Source organism: Ornithorhynchus anatinus, chromosome 7 (assembly GCF_004115215.2).
Source record: "Ornithorhynchus anatinus isolate Pmale09 chromosome 7, mOrnAna1.pri.v4, whole genome shotgun sequence".
Taxonomy (NCBI): Eukaryota; Metazoa; Chordata; class Mammalia; order Monotremata; family Ornithorhynchidae; genus Ornithorhynchus; species Ornithorhynchus anatinus.
Window position 1 is genome coordinate 70727092 of NC_041734.1, and position 17071 is coordinate 70744162.

General features: G+C 61.6%; 1 protein-coding gene across 4 annotated transcripts; it reads right to left on the reverse strand.

Moving 5' to 3' along the window:
* Positions 1-320: 320 nt before the first annotated feature.
* On the reverse strand, positions 321-15936 carry AMPD2 (adenosine monophosphate deaminase 2). Of its 4 annotated transcripts, XM_029069228.2 has the most exons (20): positions 15786-15936; positions 14258-14314; positions 12854-12970; positions 8377-8507; positions 8033-8163; positions 7279-7347; positions 7000-7111; positions 6590-6776; positions 6044-6188; positions 5821-5910; positions 5497-5626; positions 4555-4749; positions 4304-4435; positions 3394-3557; positions 3109-3235; positions 2813-2976; positions 2589-2709; positions 2119-2292; positions 1799-1909; positions 321-1525 (listed from the first exon to the last, which is right to left on the reverse strand). In XM_029069228.2, the coding sequence occupies exons 2-20, from the start codon at positions 14265-14267 to the stop codon at positions 1313-1315; spliced, it is 2523 nt and encodes an 840-aa protein (XP_028925061.1). In that variant the 5' UTR covers positions 14268-14314; positions 15786-15936; the 3' UTR covers positions 321-1312. The 4 variants fall into 4 exon arrangements, with proteins under 4 accessions (XP_028925061.1, XP_028925063.1, XP_028925064.1 ...); XM_029069230.2 differs by lacking the exon at positions 12854-12970 and having other exon boundaries at positions 15786-15934; XM_029069231.2 differs by lacking the exons at positions 12854-12970; positions 14258-14314; positions 15786-15936 and adding an exon at positions 14177-14245.
* Between the last annotated feature and the right edge of the window lie 1135 nt (positions 15937-17071).

A 17071-nucleotide genomic window follows, 5' to 3' on the forward strand; every position in this document is an offset into this window, starting at 1 on the left:
CCCTGCCCTTTGACCCTGGCCGGTGGGCCCAGGGGAGGCACTGTGGGGCCAGGGCAGGTCAGTGGGCCTTGTCGGGCCCAGGCTGTAGGATGGACCCTTCCAGGGAGGTAAGAGGAAGGGCAGCATCTGCACCAGCCTCTTTGCTTGTGAGCCCCCTGCTGAGGGACAGAGACAGTGTCTAATTCCCCCCTGTGGATTCCCTGCCAGTGCTTAGCACAATGCTCTGCACACAGTAAATGCTTCATAAGTACTCTAACTACAAGTCTCACCCTCCCCCGCAACACCCTCAGCCCCTATGGCTCCACACCCCCAACACCACGTTAATTAAATAATCTGTTTATTATCATGCTATGGGGATTGGGGGGCAGAGGGTGGAAGGGAGATGGGGAAGCGGGAAGAGGAAAAGGAGGGTGGCGGGAATGCGCAGCGCAGCTCTGATACACAACAGGCAGTCGGGAGGGGTGGGGCGGGGACCAGGGAGCCTCGGCAAAGACCCCCGAGGGGGAGCGGAGGAGGACACCGGTCCCTCTGAGGCCTGGCCCCAACTCCTTGGCACACAGCCCAGTAACCCTTCAGCCACGAGCAGCAGGCAGTGAGGAAGGTGGGGTGATCCTGGGGCTGAATAGGGACCCCCCTTCTTGTTCCTACCCTCCCAGAAGAGCAGTGGCTCTCTAGGGGGCAGGAGGCAAGGGGCTGAGGGCTGGCAGAGGCCACCAGCCCCACCGCAGCAAGGAGCCCAGAGGGACGGGGCCCCAGCCGCACTTCCACCCCGCAGGCAATGGGTCCGGCAGTAAATGAGAGCTACGCTCTTTTATCACGCTGGAATCCCGGAGCCGCCGGCAGGGTGGGCAGGAGCTAGCCTGGGGCCGTCTGAATCCCTTAGCAGTCAGTGGGCAGGAGGGGCTGGACCCACCCCCTATCAGGGGCACGCAGCTGCAACCGGGACTCAAGGCGGGGACCACAAAAGGTTTTCCGGGGGAGTCGGGCAAGCCACTAAATCTCCCTCCATCTCGGCTGCCAGACTCCCGACTCCGGGGCGCCGCCCTCACCCCGCCGCTACCGAGCCCCGTGGGCCGGAGAGGAACCGAGGGACCAGACGGGAGCCAGGCACCCAGTCAGCTCGAGGCTCCGCCTCTGCCCGCCAAGGGGCGCGGCCCCATCCCCGCACAGCACGCACGCAACCCACAACCCACGGAGCACAAGACGACAGAGAGGCCCAAGTTCCGGGAGCCCCCCGGCTGCTCAGGCAGGAGGGAAAGACGAGGCGGCCGTTAGGTGGAGGGCCGCGGGCCGCCGTCCGGCAGGCCATTCCTCAGGGCGTGGGGCCCCCCATGGAGAGACCCCCGTCCTCCTCGGGGATGGGCTCCAGGTCTTGGCTCTGCACGGCCTGGGTGATGAGGGCCAGCTCCTGGCAGAGCGTCTCGTGCCGGTAGCCGACGCGGATGTCGGGCACGTTCGTGCGGCGGATATCGTTGCCCTCCGGCCCCTCCTTGGTATAACTGGGCCCCAGCCAGTGGCTCTTCACCTGGACAACGAAGGTAGACCGAGGGAGAGAGGGAGATGGAGGGGAGATGGGAGAAACTGGTGCCGGGCTGGACTTGGTAGGAAGGCCCGGACAGGAATGGTGGAGGGAGGGGGCTGGGATTCTGGGGTAAGGTGCGTGTCCAGAGCCGGGGGGGACGAGGGGTTTGGGGGAGATCCTTCCCGGTCCTCCAATCAGCTGCTTCCCTGAACACAGCTAAGGGTCAGGGACTCTCGGGGGGGAGTCGGGAAGACTGCCCGCACCGGGATGGATTACCTTGTGGGAGAAGCCGCTCATGAGTACGCTGTTGCGGGCCAGCTCGCACATGTCGCAGGAGCTCAGCTTCCACACTTGGGTGGCGATGCTGTATTCCTCCATCAGCGGTTCCTGGGGCGGGGTGGTGGGGGACGACACACTCAGTGCCCACCCTCCCACCCCCACTCACGGACAGAGGAAAGCCGGCGATGAAGTCACCCTCCCCGGAGCCGGGGCCGAGTCATCGCCACCCCCCGCCCCACAGCTCTCCGGGGGGACCGCGAGGGAGTTCCGCGGTGGGAGCCAGGAGGGGAGGCGGGAAGCCGGGGGCGGGGCCTGACCTTGGTGAAGTGGAACTGCAGGGGGTCATCGGTGGACAGGGAGACGACGAGGCCCCGGGACAGGTACTCGGGCAGGGGGTTACGGTGGTAGCTGAGGAACAGACTGTTGTTGCTGAGCGGAGACATGGCGATGCCGATCTGGGCCAGGTAGTACAGGTACTGCAGCACCGGGGCCTGGAGGAGCAGACGGGGCAAAGAGCGCTGACCGTGCCACCCTCCCCATCCCCTAAGATCCCCACCCCCGGACCCCTCCCGGGGGTGGGGAGGAACCTTGGGGTCAGGGAGGGCCGGCCCAGGACGAGCGGTGCCCGGTGGGCCTGGGAGACGGCGAATCAGGCAGTGGGGGGGCAGAAGGGGTCGAGGCCGGGGGGGGGGGGGAGAGCCAGTGGAAAGGGTGGGGTCGAGACAGGGGGACGCAGATCTGGGTAGGAAGGAGCAGAGAGGAAGAGGGAGGGGGTGGGGGGCCCCACCTTGCGCAGCAGCAGTCCGTGCGAGATGTTCTCCGCCAACATGAAGGCCGTCACCAGGTGATGGACGGGCCCGGCTTCCCCGCAGTGTGGTCGTAGCACGAACGTGTGGAACCCACGCTTCCTGTGGGGGGAGGACGTCAGTCCCCGACCGTCTTCCCCATCCCCGGCCGGCTGGAAGAGGGAGCACCAGGCCCAGGATGGGAGGGGGGAGGGGACCGCGGTACCTGCGCAGATGGTTGAGCACGGCCATGTTGGCATAAGTGTAGTACAGGTAGTAAGAGTAGGGGGGGTTATCCTCCTCCAACCAGGCCTCGGGCAGGGGGCTCTCCAGGTTGAATACGTGATGCTCGGGCTTGGACTCGTCATCAACGCTGTCGAAGCCATCCACCTGAGGGGGGGGGTGGAGGCGGGGAGGAGAGAGGGAGGAAGCCGAGCGGAAGTCAGGCTCTCGGGCTCTGCCCCGCCCATCTGTGGGCAACCCACCCTCCCGGCTCCCAGTGACCCCGCCACCAGGGTTTACGTGTTCTAGGAAGAGATGCAGCTCGGGGTGGCTGGCCGGGTGGACCGTTGCCTCGAACAGGGGCAGGAAGATGTTTTCCAGCATCTCCTGGAAGTTGGCCAGCTGGCCTTTAGTGCGGTACACGTCACTGGTAGGGGGTGGGCAGAGAGGGGTGGGCAGAGAGGGGTGGGTATCAGCGAGGGCAGGCGGGCAGAGGAGCCCCACGCCGCCGCCGCCGGCCACCCGCACCCCTCCCCCACGGCCCCTCAGCCCGACCTTCCGACGCCCCCGGGCCCTGGCACTCACAAGAGGCGGGGCACCTGCACCAGCCAGCGCACGTTGTGGGAGTGCACCCGGTGCTCCACGGCCCAGCGCGCCAGCTTGTCCCACTCGTCCCGCGAGCGTCCGTACACCGAGAGCCGCAGCTCCGCGTTCTGGTACTTGCTCTCCTCTAGGTCTGACATCACTTCCTGAGGTCGGGGGGCACCCGGTCACCTCTACCCCAGGGTACGGCCTCCCTCTGACCGTCCTCAAGATCCCCCGCCCCCTGGCAGGAATAGCCTACCTGGGGCCCAGGTCAGGCTAGAGTTGGAGCTGGGGCCCAGAGCCCATTTCGGGAATCAAAGAACAAACCGAAGTCATCAGATTCCCACCCAGGAATTGCCTGCCCCTGCCCCCACCCCATCAGCTCTCTCTTAGGGACTGCCTGACCCCTCACCCCCCGCCCTCGGTGGGCCCCCTCCCAGGAACTTTGAAAATTTGAATAAACCACTGCCCCAGCTCTGGCCACGATCCAACGACTACCCAGGCTTCCCTGCTCCGAAGTCCCTGCCAGACCAGGACCACCCGGGCAGACGCCGGTTGGAGCTTGTGGGTAAGGTCTGGGCAAAGCAGGAATGCTGTTTGCTTATCCTCTTTTCGGCGGGGTGGAGGAGGGGGGCTCAAGGGGTCCTGCAGGGGCTCGGAAAGATCTCAGGGGAAATCTGGCCCAAGTTCGGCCTCCCAGATTGGCCATCTGCCCGGGTTCCGTAGCGCACTGCCCGGAGAGCTCGGCCAACCAACGGGATGGGAAGATCCTCTACCCGGGCTCCCACCGACCAATCCGGCCCCTCTCGAGACTAGGAGACAAAAGGCCTGTCCCCAGAGGACCCTGAGAGACCTGGGACAAAAAGCGCCGAGGAGGCCGGGGTCCGCCGAGGGGGCCCTGCCCCCCTACCTTAACGATGTGAGCAAAGTATTTCCCCGAGACCCTGTTGTCGGTCTTAATGAAAATCTCCCGCAGAACCGACTCCCCGATGGGGTTGTATTTGGCGTTGAACTTGTCAAAGCGATGGAAGGTGTTCCTGTCCTGCAGGAGGGGGCGAAACGGATGGAGCTCAGCCAGGGGGGCTCCCACTCTACCACCCACCTCCCAACCGGACCCCCGCAGCCCGGCCCCGCCCCTCAGCCGCCCACCCCCGCGCGCACCGCGTGCACATCGAGCGTGTCGACGCTGAGGTCGTAGGCCGTGAGGTTCATGCTCTCGAAGACCTCGCGCAGAGTCTGCTCCCGGCCCTGCTCCACATGCACGATCTCGTCCAGGTGCCGCTTCATCGCCCGCTTGATGAAGCGCAGCAGATGCTTCTGGTTCATGCAGGAAGAGGCGTGGATGTGCGTGTCCACCTGCGAGTGGCAAGTGGACGGTCAGGGTGGGTCCGGAGACCAGGAGGGCCTCGCTCTGGGAAGACCCTGAATTTGCAAGAGGATGAGGGAGCAGCCAAAAATCAGGAGAGAAGCAGCCACAGCTCTTCACGGTCAGCCAAGGTGCCAAGCCGGGCTCGCTCGCCCCGAGGGGGCTGGGGAGGGAGCGGGCTGGAGCAGGAGAGGCTGGTCCGCGGGACCAGGAGAGAAGGAGGGTGGGCGCCGGGGCAGCCACCTCCTTCAGAAGGGGAGGGGAGGGGTAAGGCCAGGAGGAGATGCCAGAGGGGTCGGGATGGGGGACTTGCTCAACCCTGTGGGTGTGAGCGCCGGAGAGGAGGCCAGGAATGTGGGAGAACCAGAGACCGGGGAATCCAGACAAGGGAGGGAAGGAGAGGCCTGAGGAGGTGGCAGGAGGGAGGACCCCTGATGGCGGGACGAGGGGGCGGCCGGCAAGGAGGGATGGGAGCTCTTGGCAGACTGGACTCTCAGTCCAGGAGGAGCTCGGGGCAGGAGGGGGCCCGGAGACTCACCCTGGAGGCGGCGGCAGAGCCAGGCGAAGAAGCCAGGCTCTCAGGAGCTGGGCCGAGGGCTGCCCCCGCCCGGCCCCGGGGCCGCAGGGCTCCGGGCCTGGGGCTGAGCCTGGGAGGGGAAAATGGGGAAGGGGTAGGAAGAAGCCCAGGGCCAGGAAGAGTGAAGCTGAGGATGGGAGGATCAGGGGACGGGGCCCACCTTGCGTATGTTGTAGAAGTCGCGGTGTGGCACCTTCTTCTGGGCCGCCAGCTCCTTCATCTCGTTCAGCAGCACGTGCATTTGGAACTTGGAACTGAGGTACTGCAGCCGGCGGTAGCAGAAGGACTTGCTGAAGGGCAGAGAGGGGTCCCTTAGAGGGGGCGGGGCAGAGGGAGGATGAGAGGCGGGACAGAGAGGGTGCTGGGTAGGGAGCCTGAGGCTCCCTCAGCAGCCTAGCAAGGCAGAGGAGGCAGGTGGCAAGGCGGGGGACCCCCAGAGACAGCGAGCAGTGGTGGTGGGGACACAGGGGGAGTCCAGGCTCACATGGGACCGTTGATGATCAAAGCCATCAGCACATTGACGTCAGCCACGAACTCCTGCAGGTCCGGGTAGGGCAGCTCCAGTTCGGAGTTCCTGAGGAGACCGGGTGTGGTAGGATGAGTGGCGGGGGGGGGGGGGGAGAGGGGGCGGCCCCAAGGCCAGTCCCTCCAGCCTCAAGGTCCCCCTTCCCCATATCAGCCCTCCTCCCCCCACCCGGCAGGCTTACTGTTCCTCCGGCTCCCCGCGGCCGGTGTAGACGTGGACGACCCCATTGACCATGCGCAGCCCAAAGCCCAGGTCCTCGGGCATGGAGGCCGGCTCGCAGTGCTCATAAGGGTGCTGCTCGGTCACCGGCGGGTGGATAGGGGCATCTGAGGTACAGAGCGGGGGAGGGCTGAGAATGCGAGTTCTCCGCAGCGCTCCCCGGGGTCACTCCAACAGCCCTCCCTTCTCGGGATTGGTGCGAGGTGTCCACCGACATCCAGGAACTCTGCCCACCTCAGCTCCCCATCAGACAAGCATGCCAACCTCTGCTGAGGCTCGGGCAAGGTCAGGGTAACCTCAACTCAACCAAGGGGCTTGGGGCTCCTCGGGAGAGGGAAAGGAAGGGGGGAACAGTCCCTGGACCGAGTCAAACCCCTCCAGGGTGGTCCCAGAGTAGGCCCAGGCCAGGTGCAGCCAACCGCTGGGCCCACTGTGAGGGAGGGACAGGCAGGGAGAGAGGAAGGAAGGAAGCAAGGAAGGGGGTGTAGGGGGAGAGGGAGGGACTCACCAGCTGCCACGGGAGTCTCAGGCCCCAGCTCATAGGCGCGAGTCTCCAGGGGCTTTTCCGCCAGTTGCTGCAGATAGCGCCGGGTGGTTGGGCAGAAGCTCTGCAGCGCCAGCGCCATGTACTTCTCCCGGATGAATAGGGCCCGCACCACGCTCTTGGCAGCATCCAAGAGGTCTGTGAAGGGCACCTGCCCAGGCGGGAGGGCCAGGGGAATGGAAGAAGGCAGTTCAGACCTCCCTCTCCCACCACCCAGCACCGTCCTCCCCAACTGGTGGCCCCAGGAAAAAGAGGACACCATTTGGGAAAAGATACTTACTTGGGTGGAGTCGGGACCCCCCGCCCCCTTCCTTCCCAGCACTCCCACCCAGACTCTCCTACCCACCCCCATCTCCTCATTCAGCCCCCCTCACCCCGCACTTCTCTTCCCCAGAGATGGACACCCGCTGGAACTCCCGCTCCGGAAGTCCATCCCTCTCCCAGAGGCCGTGGTCGCCCTGGTCCTCGCTCTGCTCCTTGAAAAGCCTGCAGCCAAAGGGCAACGGGAGACGGGACAGGGATGGCGGGGAGAGGGAAAGGATTAGGGCCAAAACCAGTGCAGGGCAGGGGGCTCTCCACTGCTCCCCAATATTCATTGCCCTTACGGCCTTCCCTTCCCCCTTCAGGGTGTCGCCCTGCCCCCAGCCACTCACAGCAGGTCCGAGTCACTGTCTGTCTTCAGGAAGTCCTGCTTGGCTCGCCACAAGATGTCTGGCTCCAACCTGAGGAGAGGTGGGGTTGAGAGGTGGCCAAGAGAGCAGGGGAGGGACCGGGCTCCCAAGTCCCCCACTTCCTGGGCCCGCAAAGGGTCGGACAAGGGGTGGACCTTCAGACCCGGGGCTTCCCTGCCTGGGGCTGTAGCACTCTCTGGGGAGCTCAGGAAGAAACCTGGGACAGACTCAGCCTCGCTCCCTACCCTGACAGGAGAAAGAAGAGGCAGAGAAGATATAAAAGCTGGACGTTAGAACTTTTCATTTTACTCCCACTGTTTGAGCACTTCCTCCTCCTCTCCGTAAATTATTTTAGTGCCCATCTTCCCCGACGAGACTGTAACCTTTCGGGTGGGGGCCATCTCTTATAATTCAATTGTGCTCTCCCAAAAGTTTAGTCCACTCCCAGCAGGTGCCCCCTTCAGACTACTGATCGACTGATTGATAAAGGGAGCTGCTAGACTGTACACTCACTGTGGGCCTACCAACTCTGTGGTACTCTCCCAAGCGCTCAGTCCGGTGCCCTGCGCAGAGTAAGTGCTCAATAAATACTACGGATTGATTGATTTGGAGTCAGCGTGAGAGAACCCAAAGAGCATCAGGGCACACCTCGGGGCGTAGAAGAAACGAGAGGGTAGCGGGAAGGGGGGACCCCCAGGGGAGGCGTTGGGGCTCCGCTTCGGGGGCCGGGCCTCACTTGACATCCTGGCTGATCTGCCGCTCGAGCCGCTGCCGGCGCTCCTCCAGCTGCTCGATGGGGCTCTCCTCGGGGAACTCGTACGGGGCACTGCGCAGCTCGCTCTCCGCCAGCGAGCGGCTGAACAGCTCCTGCCAGGGCGCCGGAGGAGGGTGTGAGGGGTGAGGCCCGGGCCCTCCCAGAGCCGGCGTCGGGGCTCCCGGGCGCCGTCACCGCCCCCGACGACCTCCCCGGCCCGGGGTATAGCTGGGAAAGAAGGGAGGAATAAGACGGGGGGGGGGGGGGGCGGGGGGAGCAACAGTCCAGGGCAGCCAAGCCACGGGAGAGTGGGGAGGGGCAGGTACCTCAGCAATCTCCTTGCATTTGCCATCCATGGACGTGCGCAGGTCCAGGGGGTAGTGCTTGAGGCAGGAAGGGGGGCCCGGCAGAGAGCGAGCTGACTGGAGTGGGGGTGCCCCCAACCCGCCACGTGCTTCTGCAGAGACAGGACGGGTTAGGTGAATGCAGGGGGTGGCGGTGAAGGGAGGCCGTCCGGAGGCTCAGATCCCAACAGCTGGAAGGCGGTGGAGGGGATGGAAAAGTGTGGCTGAGGTCGGGGCAGGGACTGGATTGGGAGCAGAGGGCCCAGCCACAGGTGCGGGTGAGGAGGGAGGCAAGACCGGGGGGGGGGGGGGGGGGGGGGCAGCAGCTGGGACCAGGGCTTAGTGGGGACGGGACATCCAGGCTCCAAAAGGTCGGGGACTCCCGGGGGGCTGACCAACACAACTGCCCGAGCTACCAGCCACCACGCCTTCCTCGGAGGGAAGATCTTGGCCAGGTCGGGGACCCCGGGGTCCCTCAGTCCGGAGGGACGGAAGGATGCCGGGGGGTGCCAAGGCGGCCGGCCACTCGCCTCCATCCTCTCGGGTCCCGGGTCGGGCTGGGGGAGTAGACTTTAAAGGGGGCCGGCAAGCAAAAGGCTCAGCCAGCCCGGCCACCCCCCCCCCCCCGCCCACCGGGCGGCCCCCAGAGAGCAGGGCTCGGCGACGGCTGGCACCCGACCCCTCCCCGGGGACCGTCTTGCTCCCAGCCGGGACACTGGGGCTGCCAAGTGGCCGGTGGCCCCACCCCGAAGCCGGTCTGCTTCTCTCGGTGGGACCCACGATAAGAGGCTGCGCCACGAGGCCCCGCTTTCAAAAGGAAGGGAGAGGGGGACGCGTTCCGGGGGTCTTTTCCCGGAGGACCCCCCCCACCCCCCGCGGCCTAGCTCCCCTCATCTCCCCCGCGACCCCGGCCACCTGGCTCTGGGCAAGGCCCGGGGCGACCGACGGGACCGGGGGTCAGGGGGCATCCGCGGGGGGAGGGGAGGAGGTCCCCCATCCTTTACCTGCACGAAGTGGGCAACTCCGGGCTCGGCCCCCTCCCCTCCCCGCCAGCACGGCCGGTCCTGCCGCCGCCGCCGCCGGGCACGACTGCAGTGGGTCTCCGCGGAGCGGAGCCGGGCCGTACCAAGTGGCGCCGCGGCCGGGGGGAGGCGCCGCGGCGGGGCAGCGGGCTGGACGCCTCCGGAGGCCTCCGCGGAGATGGGACCGTCCCCTTAACCCGCTCGCTGCCACAGCCTGCCCTGGGGAGGGGGGGGGGCGGGGGGCAGGGCTACCCCAGCCCAGGAAGCGAGGGCCCGCCGGGGCCTGGCTCACACCCTCATTCCTTCCTCTCTGCACGGCACTGCACGAAGCGCTCAGTTAGTACGAGTGGAGAAGCAGCGTGGCTCAGTGGAAAGAGCCCGGGCTGGGGAGTCGGGGGTCATGGGTTCGAATCCCGGCTCAGCCACTTGGCAGCTGGGGGACTGTGGGCCAGTCACGTCACTTCTCTGGGCCTCACTGACCTCATCTGGAAAATGGGGATTAACTGCGAGCCTCACGGGGGGGACAATCTGATGACCCTGTATCTCCCCCCGCGCTTGGAACACTGCTCTGCACGGAGTAAGCGCTTAACAAATACCAACATTATTACTTAACTTCTCGGGGCCTCAGTTCCCTCATCTGTGAAATGGGGATGAAGATTGTGAGCCTCACGTGGGACAACCTGATGACCCTGTATCTACCCCAGCGCTTAGAACAGTGCTCTGCACAGAGTAAGCTCTTAACAAATACCAATATTATTATTAGTAGTAGTATTACAATTTGGCAACAGATAGAGACAATCCCTACCCAACGATGGGGTCACAACTCCCCGGCCTCAGGTGCGGCCCACCTCTGGGGCCCAGGCTTCCCTGGTGCGGGGCTGGGGACACAGGCCCAGCACGGGCTCTCGGTGTCCTGGGCGCCCCTCACTTCCCTGGCGAGGGGGCACCGGCCCCAGGGCGGGCATCAGCAGTCTCCACCACGCCGGATTCTCCTCCCAGGCTGAGAGGACCAATGAAAGGGAATCTTTTGACGGGGCCTGGCTCACCTCACCTCTCCGGGCCCCTGCTCTAGCCCTTCACCGGGAAAACCAAGTCTGAGGCACCCACGGGTGCCCTACGCAGGTCTGGGGCTCCCCGCCCCGCTGGTTCCCTGGGATGGCTTTAATCTCTCCGGGGTCCCCTGCTTGAGCCCTCCCACCCCCACTTCAAATCTGCCATGGGGGGGGGGCAGACCCCAGGTCTGATTTGGTGAGGGGCCAGCCCCTCGGAAGTCTCTCCCCGCCCCAACCTGCCCCTTACTCACTGGGTAGGGAAACGACGTGGCCCAGTGGAAAGAGCACAAGCCTGTAAATCGGAGGACCTGGGTTCTAAACCCAGCTCTGCCAACTGCTTTCTCTGTGACCTTGGGCAAATCACTTCACTTCTCTGTTTCCTCAACTGTAAAATGGGGATTCAATACCTGTTCTCCCTCCTACTTGGGTCTGTGAGCCCCACGTGGGACAGACACTGTGTCCGAACTAATTAACGTACCTTTCCCAGTGCTTAAAACAATGTTTGGCACATAGTAAGTGTTTAACACATACTTTTTTTTTAAAAAAAAAAAAAGGGCCTCACAGAGTGGTATGGGATCGAGAAACCAAGAGACCAGAGCTCATTCCCCATTTCCACATGTCCCAAGGCCAGTTTGATTGAAGGGGAATTCTTTGGATTCAGATTGAGGAAGGGCCGGGAGGGGGTCAATTTCGGCCAGCAATGACCCCAGAGTGGCCTGTTCCAGGGCAGCTGTGCGGTCCATGGAGGACCCTCCATCCCCAAACCCCAGAGGTTTCATTTTCCCTGTCAAGGACCCAGGAGCTCCTAGGGACTTCAGGCTGAACCAGTCCCATCACAAATCCAAAGGATCCGGGTGGAAGTGGAATGAACCCTCTTTTGGGCCTCCAGAAAGGGAAATGGCACTTGGCCCTCAGCCAGGCTTGCCCAAGAACATCTAGCTAATGCCCCAACCCCCACTCTTGGGTTCTCCCCAACAGCTCCCTTTGAGAAGTAGTGTCGCCTGGTGGAAAGGGCACCAGACTGGAAGTCGGGTGACCTGGGTTCTACTTCTGGCTCTGCTTCTGTGGGACCTTGGGTAAATCACTCTCTGCCTTAGGTTCCTCATCAATAAAATGGAGATTTAATACCGGTTCTCTTTCCCCCTTAAACTGTGAGCCCCTGGGAGATGGGGGACTTGTGACCAATCTGATTATCACGTACGACACCAACGTTCTGCACCGTGCTTGGCACATAGCAAGCGCTTCCCAAGTACCAGAATTATTATCATTAAAGTAAGCCCTTAAATACCAATAGTTTATTATTATCCCTCACAGCTTCCTCAGCCTCCCTGAACCTCCTCCTTTGGCCCACCTTCTCCAGTCAGGGGATTCAGAGGAGGAAGAGCTCATTGAGACCCCCATCCTACCCCCTCCCACCTCGTGGGCACCAACAACTTCCCAGAAGCCCTGGCCCCTGCTGCCAAGTTGAGTTTCCCAGCCAGTAGCTTCCTCCTCCTCCATTCCCCAAACCCCCATCCAGGCAGTTCTGACAGGATTCTTGGCAGCGGGGTGGGCTCTCCCGGGAGCGGGCATCAGCAGCGATGGCAAGGGGGTGGATGCCCTCGGTGATGGCCCAGACTGGAGCAGCAAAACCCCCCGACCTCCCACCCCTCCCATCTGGGTGAGAGCCACAGGAATGAGGCTGGGAAGGGAGAGTTTGTGAGGCTCCCAGGCCTTGCAGGATCCCCAGGGCTCCCTCCTCCAGCCCACACTCACATGACTCATTTTTCTGCCCATCCCCCGCAGCCCACCGAGTCACAGTGGAGCTGGGGAATCGGGGGGAACCACGAGCATCGGGGTACACGTCCACGGGAACACTCAGGGGATTCGCACATTCCCTTCCCCCGGCCCCCAACACGCAAGCACACACTCTGAGTAACATACACACGCAGCCTCACTGAAGGCACCTGCCCCAGTCAATCTCATTCTCACTGGCTCTGGGAGTCCAGGGAATTAGGCGAGGAATCAGAGGCGGGTGGGACCACCCACAGGGCGCCAACGGGCTGATGCGGCTGCTTAACACGGCCCAAGGCTATCACACACACCACCCACACCCCTGCTAACCGGGAATAAAGAGCTCGGGAGAGCCAACCACTGAGGTGGCCTTGGAACCCACCCCCAGGGAGGTTAAGAACCTCGGGCTGCAGCCACTGCCAGGGCCCCCAGGGAAGGTAGATCCTGACCAGCCAGTGTCTCGGCGGCTGCCCGGCCAGGCCACCAGCCCAGGGGAGGAGGACTCCCGACTCTGGTTGCTGAGGGAGCGAGGACGGTGCTTGCCAGGAGCTCGAGCCATCAGAGCCAGTCCCCAGCAAGGGCAAGGGAAGGTGGCGAGTGAGGGGAGCTCACCTGAGGCAGGAGCAGCCTGCAGGCTGGCCCTCTTCTTAAAGGGGTATTTGGCTTTGGGCTTGCCCGGTGCTGCTGGAGACGATGCCATGTCCGGAGTTGGTGGCCGGTGCCCGGGAGCTGCAAGGGAGCTTCTAGCCCAGGCAGCTCTGCTCCACAAACACTCACATACATACACACACACGCTCTCTCACACACACTCCTACTGTTACTCCTCCCCTCCTGCCAGTTTGCAGAAATGATTGATGCAGGGGGAGGGGAGGGGAGGAGGCCCCCACTGCGATTTTTCCAGTTTCCCAGGCAACCACAGAGCAGCAAGGCCTATCCACCCTCCACCCCTGCCACTAGGATGGCACGACCAATGCCAGCGCTGCCAGAGGGGGTGTGGAGGAAGGGGGGGATGGGGTGACTGTGACAGAAGAGGACCCAAAGGAAAAAGGATGAGGGGTAACCCCCGGCCCGGGGGATGGAGGGAAAAGGAGATAGGGCTCTGGGCCAGGTTCCCATCATCTCAACAGCCATTCCAGCTGTCAACATCCCCTTTTTTTGCCACCCAACCCGTCCCAAGGAAACCGCAGCAGCTCAGCCAGGCATCCGGCCTCCCATCCCAGTGAGCCCCTGGCTTGGGGAGGAAGGGAGTAGGATGAGGGAGGGTAGGGGTGGGCAGGGTATGTCTACCAACTGGGTTAAACTCTCCCCAATGCTCTGTGTGCAATGCTCTGTGAGAAGTAGTGTGGCATAGTGGAAAGAGCCCGGGTTTGGGAGTCGGAGGTTGTGGGTTCTAATCCCGGCTCCGCCACCTGTCAGCTGGGTGACTTTGGGCAAGTCATCTCTGTGCCTCAGTTACCTCATCTGTAAAATGGGGATTAACAGACTGTGAGCCCCACTTGGGACAACCTGATTAGCTTGTATCTACACCGGCGCTTAGAACACTGATTGGCACAGAGTAAGCGCTTAAATATCGCAATTACTATTAATAAATAGCACTGATGAATTGATTGGGGGAAGGGGTGAACTAGGGGGAGGAAGGGGATGTCAATCTTTCTGGGTTTTCCGTCTCTGCCCCCGTCCTCCAAGCTGCCCCATTAACTCCCACCAAGGCACACAGCTTTCAAAACCACGCCATACCACGGAAGACCTCAATGCAGGGCCCAGGCTAGAAGGCCTCCCAGCCCAAGGGAAAGGGGCCGTGCTGGGGAACTTTTCTGGCCCCACAAACCCGCAGGGCTGGGGACAGGGTTCGGATCCTGTCGGTGGGGCTGAGGGACCCTTTTTCCTTTCCATTTATCCCAAAGCCAAGCTCCCCGCCTTCCCAATAAGACCCACCAGCTCCTAGTCCTCCCCTCTCTGGCAGGTTCGGCTCCACACCCGCCAGGCTCCCCTGGCAGATCTCCTCCCTCCACTCACCGGATGCCATCCAGACTTCCGATGGGAGAAGAGCAGGGGGCAGTTTAAAGGGGAGACCTGGAAAGAGGAGAGAGAGTGTCAAGGGTTGGGGAGGTCCTAAAGAGGGCAGCGGGAGAGGGGGAGGGATGGGGAGGATGGGCCGCAGAGGAGAAGAGGGGAGGGAGAGGAAGTAGGGGAGTGGGGAAGATTCATTCAATAGTATTTACTGAGCGCTTACTATGTGCAGAGCACTGTACTCAGCGCTTGGAATGGACAATTTGGCAACAGAGACAATGATTCATTCATTCAATAGTACTTATTGAGCGCTTACTATGTGCAGAGCACTGTACTCAGCGCTTGGAATGGACAATTGGGCAACAGAGACAATCATTCATTCAATCAATAGTACTTATTGAGCGCTTACTATGTGCAGAGCACTGTACTCAGCGCTTGGAATGGACAATTGGGCAACAGAGACAATGATTCATTCATTCAATAGTACTTATTGAGCGCTTACTATGTGCAGAGCACTGTACTAAGCGCTTGGAATGGACAATTCGGCCACAGAGACAATCATTCATTCATTCAATACTATTTAATGAGCGCTTACTATGTGCAGAGCACTGTACTCCAGCACTTGGAATGGACGATTCGGCAACAGATAGGGACAATCGTTCATTCATTCATTCATTCAACAGTACTTATTGAGCGCTTACTATGTGCAGAGCACTGTACTAAGCGCTTGGAATGGACAATTTGGCAACAGAGAGAAACAATCATTCATTCAACAGTGCTTACTGAGCGCTTACTATGTGCAGAGCACTGTACTAAGCGCTTGGAATGGACGATTCGGCAACAATCATTCATTCAATACTATTTATTGAGCGCTTACTATGTGCAGAGCACTGTACTCAGCGCTTGGAATGGACGATTTGGCAACAGCGAGAAACAATCATTCAGTCATTCAACAGTGCTTATTGAGCGCTTACTATGTGCAGAGCACTGTACTAAGCGTTTGGAATGGACGATTCGGCAACAGATAGAGACAATCATTCATTCAATACTATTTATTGAGCGCTTACTATGTGCAGAGCACTGGACTCAGCGCTTAGAATGGACGATTCGGGCAGCAGATAGAGACAATCATTCCTCCATTCATTCAAAAGTACTTATTGAGCGCTTACTATGTGCAGAGCACTGGACTCAGCGCTTGGAGTGGGCGATTCGGCAACAGAGAGAGACAATCGTTCCTTCATTCATTCACTAGTACTTACTGAGCGCTGACCATGTGCAGAGCACTGGACTCAGCGCTTGGACTGGACCATTGGGCAGCAGATAGAGCCCACCCCTGCCCCACGACGGGCTCACAGTCTAAAGCGGGGAGACGGCAGAGCCAAACAGAAACAAGAGAACATGGTCAAGAGGAACAGAATCGAGGAGAGGAACACCTCATTTAGCCGAATAAAGAGGGGGATAAATAAGATGAGCAGCTGAGCAGAGTGCGGAGGGGGAAGGGGAAGAGCAGAGGGTGGGGGGTAAGCAGGCCTACCCCTCCCAGGGCCTGCCTGGGGCGAAGGGGAAGCGGAAAACGTCGGCCTGGCTGCAGGCTGGGCCGCCTCGGATGTCCCAGGGAGGCCGGGGCGCGGTGCAAGGAGGAGGCCGCGCGCTGAGCCCCGACGCCTGCAGGCTGCGGCGTCCGGCCGGGAGGCCCCGCGCGCGCGCCAGGCCCCGCCACGCCCACCCGGTCACCCGCTTCGGCCGCGGACCAATCCGGTGTGGCCCCGGCCTGGCCCCGCCCACCCTCCAGGCCCCGGCCAATCGGGCCCGTCTCCGTCCGCGGGCCGATCCGGCGTAGCCCCGCCCACTCCCCGCCCTGGCTCCGCCCACCCTCCGGGCCCCGACCAATCGGACCTGAGTCCGGCCGCAGACCAATCGGGCGTAGCCCCGCCCACTGCCCGCTCGGGCCCCGCCCACTCTCCAGGCCCCGTCCAATCGGGCCCGTCCCCGTCCGCAGTCCAATCCGGTGTAGCCCCGCCCACTCCCCCTCCTCCCCTTCAGGAGCGGCCTCAAGGGCCGCATTCATTCATTCGTCCATTCATTCATTCAATAGTACTTATTGAGCGCTTACTATGTGCAGAGCACTGGACTGAGCTCTTGGAATGGACGATTCGGCAACAGATAGAGACAATTATTCATTCATTCAATAGCACTTATTGAGCGCTTACTATGTGTAGAGCACTGGCCTGAGCGCTTGGAATGGACGATTCGGCAACAGAGACAATCATTCATTCATTCAATAGTACTTATTGAGCGCTTACTATGTGCAGAGCACTGGACTCAGCGCTTGGAATGGACAATTCGGCAACAGAGAGAGACCATCACTGCCCAGGGACAGGCTCACAGTCTAATCGCATTCAGTAGTATTTATTGAGCGCTTACTATGTGCAGAGCACTGTACTAAGCGCTTGGAATGGACAATTCGGCAACAGAGAGAGACCATCCCTGCCCAGTGATGGCCTTACAATCTAATCGCATTCAATAGTAATAGTCATAATAATAATCTTGGTATTTGTTAAGTGCTTACTATGTGCAGAGCACTGTTCTAAGTGCTGGGGTAGACACAGGGGAATCAGGTTGTCCCACGCGATGCTCACAGTCTTCATCCCCATTTTACAGATGAGGTCACTGAGGCACAGAGAAGTTAAGTGACTTGCCCACACTCACCCAGCTGACAAGTGGCAGATCTGGGATTCGAACTCAGACCTCTGACTTCCAAGCCCGGGCTCTTTCCACTGAGCACACTGCTTCCCCATATCTATTGAGCGCTTACTATGT

What these genes read in the sequence shown, in the direction of transcription:
- AMPD2 (XM_029069228.2), bottom strand. An exon ending in GACAGTGACTCGGACCTGCT is followed by an intron (nt 7,112 to 7,278) that starts GTGAGTGGCTGG and finishes CTTTGGCTGCAG; the next exon opens with GCTTTTCAAGGAGCAGAGCG. An exon ending in ACGGACTGCTGCTGCGCAAG is followed by an intron (nt 2,293 to 2,588) that starts GTGGGGCCCCCC and finishes CTGCTCCTCCAG; the next exon opens with GCCCCGGTGCTGCAGTACCT.